We start from the raw sequence: 11,516 nt of genomic DNA on the forward strand, positions 1-11,516 counted from the left end.
AAAACCTTCTACTTAGAGCCCAAATCTTTTCAAATCTTCCTGGTTTTCTCCTGGTTTCCCTCAAATTCTTATGCCCAAGTTCTCCAGTCACATTCTCAATCCCCATACAGCCCATACCTCTTTTTTTGCTGCACATAATATTAGACCAATTTCCATTTCCTCTGGTGTCAAATAATTATAACCACATAATCCATTTCCTTCTAAATCCTCTCAAATCAGAAGCCCGTAATTGCCCCAATCCTCTGAGATCCTCCTAAACTGCAATCCCATAATAGCACAAGACCTCCAAATTCATTAATTTAAGCTTTAAATTTTCGGGGAAAAAAACAAAAAATTATGATAGAAACTTAAATTAATTTTTAACATCTCTTTTTATTACTTTGTCTGCATTTTAAAACTGAACATTGCAAGCTTTAAGTCTATCACTGCAAATGGTTCCCAGACTAATTAATAACACCTACATTGCAATTTAAAATAAAAAGGGGAAAGACAACCGAACCTTCAGTCATCAATCGTTCTGAATGTCTAAATAAATAAATACAACTAATTTAGTTTAACCTGATAAATACAAGTCACCTACTACATTATATGCGAAGGAATATATTTACATGTTTTTGATCAATTCACAAAAACTACATAAAAGTCTGAACACTGGCAGGCGTGTGTTACAAAACAGAGAGCATGTCAGTATTGAGAATTGCGTAGTTTTAAATTCAACAGTTATTAAACATGGCCTTTGACATCAAACCCAAGCCTTGTACTTAGTCATTTGGTCTGTTATGGTTTAACAGCAGGGGTTTCAAATACTACAAATTCATTATTATCATTTTATCATGGAAAGTAACTGATTTAATGTAGTTTAAAATGAGTCCTTGAGTCTTTTAAGAAGTTGGTCATTATTTCACAAATTATTTCTAGAACTGAGCCATATTGATTGGTCAAAACATGGAAGCTTTTAAGACAGTCAAATTGATAATGTTGGCTCCCCGAATTGATCGGAAGCCAGCGCCTTAATCTCATGTTTAGGTTGTTTGGTTGTAAATTATGAGAGGTGAACCTGATAGTGAGATTACCAAATTGACTTCTAATCGAATTGATCAGATGCCAGCGCGTTAATCTCACTAGAAAGGTGCACTTCTACCATGATTGACAACCAAACTTGCAATAGAGATCAATACGCTGGCTTCTGATCGAAACGATTAGGAGCCAGCGCATGAATCTCAATTACAAATTTGGTTGTAAATAATGATAGAAGTGTACCTTTCTAGTGAGATTAATGCGCTGGATTCTAATCGACTCGGTCAGATGCCAGCGCAATAGCGCTTTAATCTAAATTACAAGTTTTACAACCAAACATACTTTTCATTGTTCAATATTTGTAAACCGACTCAATCATCCCGAAATATTGTTTATTAACTACAACTTGCACTACAAAACTTGTGCATAAAGCATATGTGACAAAAAGCATCATTGTTTACAAACTGACAACACATCAAAATTAACTTTCACTTCCTTAAAATTTTCAGTTCTCCTTTGACCTTATAGACCTCCACCATAAGATCTTTAAGATACTTAATCTCTCTTGAGAGTGATTCAACTTTATCGTTCAATTCAGAGTTCTTTTCTTCTAATTCCATCTGTTCTGTCATAAGCACATTGGCTTCAACACGTTTCTTCTCCCGATACCGCGTGGCGGCAACTTTATTCTGGTCTCGTTTCTTGGTCTTCTTAATCCCTGGGTCCTTGACGGTCTTCAGCCTAGGCTTGGCCTTTGATTTTCTCTGCGGGGTTTCTACTTCAAGCAGCTCTTCATCTTCTTCTCCTGACTGAGAAAACGCTGGTGAAGATCCGGCCTCGGGGGTTGGCTGAGACACGACATCGGTGTTGGTATCGTTCAAGATTTCATTGGAGAAAATGGATGTCAGTCCGTCTGCAATTTGCCACAAACACTCCTCAGCTGTGAGTTGAGCTTCTGGACTTTGTGGTTTGGAGTCATACGGGGAAGAGGGTAACGATGAACCTTCAGAGTTCTGAAACACTGAGGAATCCTCTGAGGTTTGGGAGAGTGGGGAATCAGGGGAGCAGAGTGATGCTGCTGGGTACAATGCTAGAAGATCTGAAGCCGTCTCTTCACCTGGCGATGGAGGTTGAGGTGGGATTTCCTCGTTCACCATCAACAACTGAAGAAGCTCTTCTGCTGGCTCAATGGATTCCTCATTGGATAAAGCCAAGGGAACCGTGGTCAGCAAGTCTGGTGGCATGATGTCTGCTGCATCAATCCATTCAGCCAGAGCAATTTTCTCGGACATCCATTCTGGGAGATCTTCAAAAGGAGAGCTCTCTGTATACAAAAGTATACGAAAAACATTAAGTAAAACAATCGCCAAGTTTTTTATTTTTGATTTGAATAATTAACAGTGTCAGGCCTTGAATGTTGCTTTGATGGGGCACAGCAATTTTCCTCTAGTAAGTAAGGGGCACTTCTATGAGCAAAATATAATTTGTATTGGAACTTTTTAAAGGGCAACACAGCAGTTGCTGTGGGTGCCATGGGTTAATTGGAGACCTGCAGTATTGTGTTCTCAAATGTGATTTCATATGCCAACAACCTATCATGAAGTCTCCATAAACATGTTCAATCAGTAAATTTAGCCTCAAACCGAGGGGTGAATTTCATTGAGTTGCTGAAGCCCAACACATTGAAGCAATAATGTGCTTCTCAAGAATGCGCAGGACCCCAGTTACAAATGAAACAAAATACATGGTATTTTAGCTTATTGCGTTGCCCTGGTGGTAAGCATTTGTTATGCACTTTTGTATGTGATTAAGCAGCTCTAGCAACTCTATAAAAAAGGGCACAGGGCCCAATTTCAAAAGAGCTGCTTTAGCTCAACAAGTAGCTACACACAAGAAAACAATGCTCACCAGAATAAGGTGACCTGTCACATGTAAAATTAGTACCTAGTATCCTGCTCATTTCTGCTTAGCAGAATATTTCTATTAAGCAATATTTGTCACTTAAGTAACTCTATGAAATTGGGCTCAGGTCTTTGATGTACCTTTTATGCACTGTCCATCAAGTTCTCCCAGCAGCTCATCTGCCAGGGATGCAGAGCTCCCAAGCTCTGTACCCTGAACCTTAAACAGATCATCCCTCTCTGTTGCCCATAAGCTGGGCTCCTCCCCCAAGAAGGAGGTCACTGCGTCCAATTCCATGCTGTATAAGGACATCTTGCTTTCCTTGATCATGGATTTCTTCTTGAGAATAAATGAAGCTTTGTTGTAAGTCTTGAGCTGACCCAGTTTGGGTACCTGTGAAGGTGCGCATCATTAGCGAACTGCAATGACAGGAAAGAAGACTTGAGTTAATCCATAATAAGAACAAATGGGCAACTAATGAACACAATTATGGTACTATTTCCTTCTACAACAATACAAAAATAATGTGTCATGATCTGTGTGTCAGGAATTAGAGTCTCACAATATAGCACACTTTCATTTTTTGTCCAGAACATTTTATACAATGCCATCTGGGCGTATTTAATACTAGATGAATAAAATATTGACCTTCTTTTAGTCATTGATTAACAGTCCTCCACTTAATTAACTATCTCATATAACTTTCTGGGCCTGGTTGGTTTAAATAAGTTGATAAAACTTAGAAAGATCACTAAACTTCATATTTGTTTTAAAATATAGGCCTAGTTCATATTATTATTGACATCCCCCTAGGGCTAGGCCTATTGAATGATTGAAAGGGTCAATAATTGTTGAAACTGAAATATTGATGTAAACAATTGTTTCACTGTAGTATGGCTCAGACCCAAGTGTTCAAATTAATATTTAGTCCAGAGTTCAACTGGGCCTAGATATTCTATCTGTGACAACTATGGTATGGAGTATTGACAAAATGTATTGTTGACAAAAAACTCCATAAATCCCATGCGAATTCCTCCCATGAATGCATCCAAAGTACGAGTACATCTATCTATCTATCTCTATGGTGTAGTACATTCCTCTTGTAGTGTAGAGTATAGTCGTACTGTAAGGTGCAAAGTGTGCGATCAGGGAACACGACATCTTATATTTACAAGTGAAAAAAAGTTCAAGGACCAAGTCCAAATAAAGCATTTTATAACACACCTCTTGCTTGGTCTGTATTCTGGTTGGCTGAAATACGGTCACGTGGGGTGCGCCTGCGTGTTTTTTTGTAGGTCTTTTAAAATAGTGCCTGGTTACAGCCCCCTCTCTTGATGTGAACCGTGAACAGCAACTACAACACTTCCTTTCTTTTCCAGATTTCCGTTCTTATTTCACATTTAATTAAGACCAAGGTGTGTTAAAAAACCACATATTGACTGGCATAATTTGGACGTGACGGTTACATTATCAAAACTACAATAAAGCTAGAAAAAACTATAGGCCTATTCCATTTTTTTCTGAGCCACACAAATGTTTGAAACACGACAATGACAATTTAATTTATACTAAATTTAATTTTTGCGGTCCAAATTTTTTACAATGCAAAAATGTATAAACAATTTACAATGAATTATCTACTCCCAAGGGCCAAGGCTAAGTCTCTCTTGTCAAAAATATCTACTTAATTATATATCTACCGTACTCCATACAAAACCCAGTGCCAGACAATACAGATATTTTAAATTAAAATATAAAATAGCAGAACGATGAATTCAAGAACATGGATAAATGGAACTTATTAAAAGTCGGCACATTTTCAGTGGCCATATGCTGCATAGTTAGTGTATTACATTACAGAGTGCTAACAACAGTGCGCCGTCAATGGTCAAAATGGCGGAAGGAAACTTACAAAAATACCAAAACATCAAAGTTTTTACATGAAAATTAGACATAGAAAATGTACTCACGCCATGTTTAATTTGCGGAGGTGCAACCCTGTCGGATTTGCACTTTTGTTGGGCAGTTTTGGGATCGCTAGGCAGCCATTATGACGGTTTTCTTCTTCGTTTTTGGTAGGGTTCGTGGTTTGGTATTCTCATGTCGTGTGTAGAAAAAAGTTGTGATATAAAACGTGGCGCATGCAGTAAATGTAATACAGTGTATTTGTATAATGAATTGGTCTTTTCACATAATGACATCATTATATTAATGCGCAAATGAAAGAATCACCCAAAATGACTATAAATATCTCCGTGAAATTCAACAAACTTCACTAACTTTAATTATTTATTTGGCTTAGATGTGAATTATAATTCTTCTTCAATTGTTAATAATTTTTGGATGTGAATTAAATCTACATTGGTAACTATTTTCTTGCGGATGTTTATAGTTTTTACGCGCATGTCTATTTTTAGCATCAGCAAAAGTTGCATCAGAAAGTGCCGACGTCACAGTCAACGTCATGGGCCCGTTAGACCGATCACGTGAAGGAATGATGCTGATTGGTTAGTTGCGGCAATGACATTTTCATGTTCATGCTTGTCTATTTTTAGGGATTACAACGAGCAAAGTTCGTTAACCTGGTTGTAAACAAACTTGCAATGCAAATTGTGTATTATATCAAAAAAAAAACTTGCGTTGTTTGTACCTACCTGCGTCAGTGGTTTTTTCTTCTTATATTTTCTTGAAAAAAATTCCATGTAGGTAGACACAATTCCCAACTAGTACGCCATTACAACTTCTTCACAATTCTTTATATTTACAGTCTTTCAATTCGATGTGTTGATAATTGGGGGAATAGAATAAATCTTCTTGATACTTACTATGAATAAAGATCAAGCCTGGAATCTTAAGGGCAAGACCATTTTCATTTTGAAAGGGCACTTTGGAAATCTTTAAAGTCAATACATGAGAAATTTCTGAAGGGCCACCAAGGCCAAAAACCAGGGCCAAACAAAGGCCGTTGCCTCATGCTTGGAAGAAAATTTGTCTGAAGAAGTTTCAGCATCCTTAGTTGTCAAGTTTTCAGAGTATAGAGATAGTTATTGAACATAAAAAAGTGTTTCACTAAAACAAATAAAATGCCTAATACAAACATATCCAACAACAAACCAACTTAAAATCATCAAAGTCCAAACAGAGGTTTCTAACGGTTTTTTTCAAGCACCTGTCTCCTGAAGCCAGGAAGAAACAATAGTAAGGAAATACAAATGAAGTTATGTTGTAAACACAAGCAACAATATCAACAATGGATACATTCAAGATTATATTTCTGGATGTTTTCCAGACACATATTTATTAAAAGAAAACAGTTTTCCCAGATCACAGCTCCTTCATGTCAAAGCACGGTCATGGCATATGGATACAAATACACATAAACCCAATCGAGCGCAATCACACTAACCAAGTTATTCATACAATAACAATTGGAGTGGTCTCTGCAATGCAAATGCTGTCAACACCAAATGGGGTTTCCATTTCAAAAATAATCTCCATTTTCTCAAAGATTTAAACCAACAAAGTTGAAAATATAATTTGTTTTAACATAGCTCTGAATGTTGTATACAATCATTAAAATTTCAACCGCAGTAAAATGCGGACAATTAGTTTTAAATTTAACATTTAGGCATGTCCCTCATACAGCCGAGACCATAGCCCTGGTTTTAATAATACGCTACACGAAGAACAAAGTCACAAGCTAAAAAATTAAAAAACAAATCTACTTGAATCCCATATAACTGCAGCTTATGTTGGAATAATAAACTGAAATATTTAACCAGATAATCAGTATTAATTAATGCTATATATGCTTATTACTTTAATTGGATTCAGGGGGTCAGCATTGTCTTAATTCCTACACTCATATTAGAGAATACCATTCTACGCTAGTCATTTTGCTGAAAAGTCTGTTCATTACTCACTCACAACTTTTAAACATTTCATAACAAAGCAGTAACAACTAGAGTTCCAGACAGAAATGAATCACAAATTCTATACATTGAAATCAATTCCATAAAACCTAAGATTGTAATTAAAAAATAAGAAATATATATTCATTAATTTATTGAAAGATACTATGATCAATAATTGATTTACAAATAATAAACTTAAAGCACTGGACACTATTGGTAATTGTCAAAGACCAGTCTTCTCACTTGGTGTATCTCAACATACGCATAAAATAACAAACCTGTGAAAATTTGAGCTCAATTGGTCGTCGATGTTGCATGATACCTTTGAAAGAAAAAACACCCTTGTCACACGTAGTTGTGTGCTTTCAGATGCTTGATTTCGAGACCTCAAATTCTAAATCTGAGATCTCAAAATCCAATTCATGTACTTCTTTCTCGAAAACTACTTTACTTCACAGGGAGCCGTTTCTCACAATGTGTTTAACTATCGACAGCTCCCCATTACTTGTTACCAAGTAAGGTTTTACGCTTATAATTATTTTGAGTAATTACCAATAGTGTGCACTGCCTTTAAAATCACTTCATCCTTCTTATAGTTTGTCTAGTACTTTAAAATGATGTCCAATCTGATATTTGGTCCTTATTAACGCAAAGCTAAGAAATACTCTTTAAATCAACGCATAATCCTAAATATTGATGGTATACCGAATTAACTTTTTGTACTAAATTATAAGGAGTCAAGCTACACATTATTCCTGGTTGTTTTGTGTAAGTCCTTCAATAGTACAGATACCATACAGTGTGTCATTTCTGTACCTCTTCATCACAACTTTCCTTGTGGCTCATTGATACTTAATGACATCCAGTAACTACAGACACAGAACAAAACATCAATTGTCAAGAATAGGAAGCAGTTTTAAACAATTGAAACATATTTTTGTATTGGAGCTGCTTTTGCTCAAACATCCCCCAAAAAACATTTAAAGGTATGGGTACTTAATGCATACAGTCAACACTCACGATAAAGAGAACTGTGGATAGACCATGTGACCTTTGTTTACAACAAGTGTGACCTTGTACATTCTTTGGCTAGTCTGGCAGGCAAGATACTGCACTGGCCATATGGGAAAGTTAACATTTTGTGTCATAATTTTCCACATCAATCCAAGAGATATGAATGTAAAATCTCCATAAAATATAAGATTTTGTTTTCTTACATTAGGCTGTGTACAAAAGCGTGCCTGCAGGAAGTCCAGACTCTGTGGCTCTTTTGTAAACATTTGATGTCGCAGTTCACATCGTCTATAAAGACTACAGTTTTAAGTCCCAAATCTCATCTCTACTTTGTGTTTCTGTCTTAAGCTGTCCTTTTATGACAAGAGGCAATTTGGCAAGCCCAAGTGATCTTGTTATAACGAGAGTTGACTGTAATGGATATTCTTATACTACAGATGATGCAATACGTTTCCCAACTTCAATGGAATTTCAGTTAATGCAACTTTCTCTGGGCATGCATGGAAGTGCCCAACTTTTACACCTATAAATAGAGAGTTAACAATAATTTTTGGAAGCACCCCTCTAAGAATGGACCCTTCCTACGAAATATGCTAATTACATTGACGCATGCGTACAGACCCTGTTGGTTGGCAAACGCCACAGAGTTGTGCACTAAGCAGACGCGCAATCGCGTCTGTGTCACGCACCCATTAGCGGTGTACAAAACAGCGTGATGTTCCCTCATTTTGCCAACCAAAACGTTAGTGCGCACACGCTATGTGCAATTTACATGTTTCATGGGAAGGGTCTATTGAGGACTTTGAAGCATTATCTTATTAGTTAGGAGTTAAGATGTTTCAAACTGGACCACTCTTGGTAATATCAACGACATGCTTAATAATGATTGCCATCCTACAAGTTAGCTAAACAAATTAAAGACCAGTGACTTTGTCACCATTTCCAAGACTTAATTACAAATTAATCAATTAAAAACATGAACAAAAGAATCAACTTATATTATCTCGGGAAAACAAACAATTGTAAAAAATATCGTTGACAACTTAGCCCTATCAATTAATTGAGATGTATTTTTTAAATTCAATTGTTTCAGTGTTTGGTTAAACGCAAACAGGAAAAAAACTAACTTGTTCATGAACTTGTCTTAGAGACATGTAAAGACAGTATTTTAGCGGGGGAGGTGAACAACATAAATGATGTTGGAAATTGTAGCAAAATTTATTTCCATTCCCCCGAAAAAACTACACAGTAATAATGACAGATTACTGTTTTACATAAATAAAAATTAAAACATGTTTTTGGTGGGGGTTTTTTTTTTTTGGGGGGGGAAACATCTGGTTCTATTACAGTTTTTTTTATCTTAAGCGTATTAAAAACAAGTTGTTCCCTAAATTTAACTTAAACCTTTCCTAAATTTCATTTCTTTGACAACTGAAACCAATCATAAGCGGTACACTTAAAAGTTTTAGATAACACTTATTGTTTAATAAATGTTTTTAATGCCAACAAAATCTGGTAGGTAATCCTTAGGATTAACCGTTCTGGCCACCACAATGAGTTTACTGTAGCATTATTTGATTAAGGGAACTTAATTGAACTCAGGTCTTATCCCGAGTACATGTATGCATGACGGCATTAGGCATAACTTAGCTCATGCTTAAGCTTGAGTGCCAAGGTATTGCATGAAATGCTTAAATACACTATATATTGAACTCAGGTCTTATCCCGAGTACATGTATGCATGACAGCATTAGGCATAACTTAGCTCATGCTTAAGCTTGAGTGCCAAGGTATTGCATGAAATGCTTAAATACACTATATATTGAACTCAGGTCTTATCCCGAGTACATGTATGCATGACAGCATTAGGCATAACTTAGCTCATGCTTAAGCTTGAGTGCCAAGGTATTGCATGAAATGCTTAAATACACTATATATTGAACTCAGGTCTTATCCCGAGTACATGTATGCATGACAGCATTAGGCATAACTTAGCTCATGCTTAAGCTTGAGTGCCAAGGTATTGCATGAAATGCTTAAATACACTATATATTGAACTCAGGTCTTATCCCGAGTACATGTATGCATGACGGCATTAGGCATAACTTAGCTCATGCTTAAGCTTGAGTGCCAAGGTATTGCATGAAATGCTTAAATACACTATATATTGAACTCAGGTCTTATCCCGAGTACATGTATGCATGACGGCATTAGGCATAACTTAGCTCATGCTTAAGCTTGAGTGCCAAGGTATTGCATGAAATGCTTAAATACACTATATAATAGTCAAACCACAGAAATCATGCACAGGGTAACTGTTGCTGACAGCCTAAAGGAAAGGGTGTTGTTTGCACTAATAAAAAAACCTGTTTTGTTTACATCATCCTTAAGTTATTTTCTCCTCTGTATGTCTGGAGATATCAGTCAATAAAAATAAAATGGACTTAAATTCTTTTAATCACGGGATAGGTTAACTGTAGTTAACAGTTTGTAGATCCCAAGAATTTGTAACATCTAAACAGGGCCCAATTTCATGGCTAAGGCCAAAATCTGGGCTTCTGATCACGATTCCCGCTTACGTGCAAGCGCCAAATTTCTAAAACTAGTAAAGTCCTATTAAAATATAGGAGACCAACAGAACTCAAAGACCTAATAACTCGACTCATATGAATAAACATCCTATTTCACAAATGTTTGAGTAAGAAATGGCATTTAAAAATCACAAACAAAACTTAGCTGTTAAGGTTAAAAGGAAAAACAATAAAGCAGAAAGACCTAACAATAAAGTGGTTATTATTTCTTAGCATTCCTAAGTATAAGTGTTAAAATGAAATGTTTTTGGGGTTCTTTTTTTGGCGTAATGAATGCATGGTTTAATGACCAAATAAAGCAATATGATGAACATGTAACTTGAACTGACATTTCAATGATTATTATCATGAGAATTAAAATCAATCCAACCACATTGACAAGGCATGCAGAACTGTTTTCTCTGTTTGGCTAGTACAATTTATGTCCTTGCACAGCAATATTTTTATTTGACATTTATTTCAAATTGAAAATGGGAAACTTTACGATCAGCTGCTATTTTTATACAATACATAAATTTTCCCAAAAGCTTGTATGAACCCAAACCAACCATGTTTTCAACATTTATAACTCATTTCTGCTGTGATTCTCTTATCTTAGGCTTTGAAAATGAGCTCCTTAATAATACATTAATTAGTAACTTGTAGCTGGAGATTGTCATTATTACCTTGTAGATGATGACAATATCGACAGACATCCTTTAATCAAACGTTGCAGTGAGAAGAAAAAGCAAATTCCAAAATATTAAATAGTAGAGTCAATATCCATTTTCACACTCTTTCTTTCATCCCCGGGAAATGCAGCCCAGATGAGGCCCTGGGAGTTTGTTTACCCCATGGTTTACCACTTACCCCTACTCTAGACCAGGGGTAGCTATTCCCCCGGGTATGCCTAATAAGCCATTTGCGTGTTAGATTTGAGTGTTGTGTGGTACATTGACGTGCTTGATCTCAAGTCACCACTTAAGTGTGAATTCCTCATACGACAGAGATATTTGCTATGTCCTATGATAAGGGGCAAAGTTATGTAACAGACAGTGAACACCCATACATAATTCTGAATGGATGTGTATGACACAAT

At 36.2% G+C, this 11,516-nt stretch overlaps 1 protein-coding gene across 1 annotated transcript; it reads right to left on the reverse strand.

Annotated features, from left to right (window-relative positions):
- Window positions 1-352: 352 nt before the first annotated feature.
- Window positions 353-5,056, reverse strand: LOC117292700 (activating transcription factor of chaperone-like). Its single transcript, XM_033774840.1, has 3 exons — window positions 4,890-5,056; window positions 3,060-3,338; window positions 353-2,341 (listed from the first exon to the last, which is right to left on the reverse strand). The coding sequence occupies exons 2-3, from the start codon at window positions 3,247-3,249 to the stop codon at window positions 1,506-1,508; spliced, it is 1,026 nt and encodes a 341-aa protein (XP_033630731.1). The 5' UTR covers window positions 3,250-3,338; window positions 4,890-5,056; the 3' UTR covers window positions 353-1,505.
- Window positions 5,057-11,516: the final 6,460 nt, after the last annotated feature.

The sequence above is a fragment of the Asterias rubens genome, chromosome 7, assembly GCF_902459465.1.
Source record: "Asterias rubens chromosome 7, eAstRub1.3, whole genome shotgun sequence".
Classification (NCBI taxonomy): Eukaryota; Metazoa; Echinodermata; class Asteroidea; order Forcipulatida; family Asteriidae; genus Asterias; species Asterias rubens.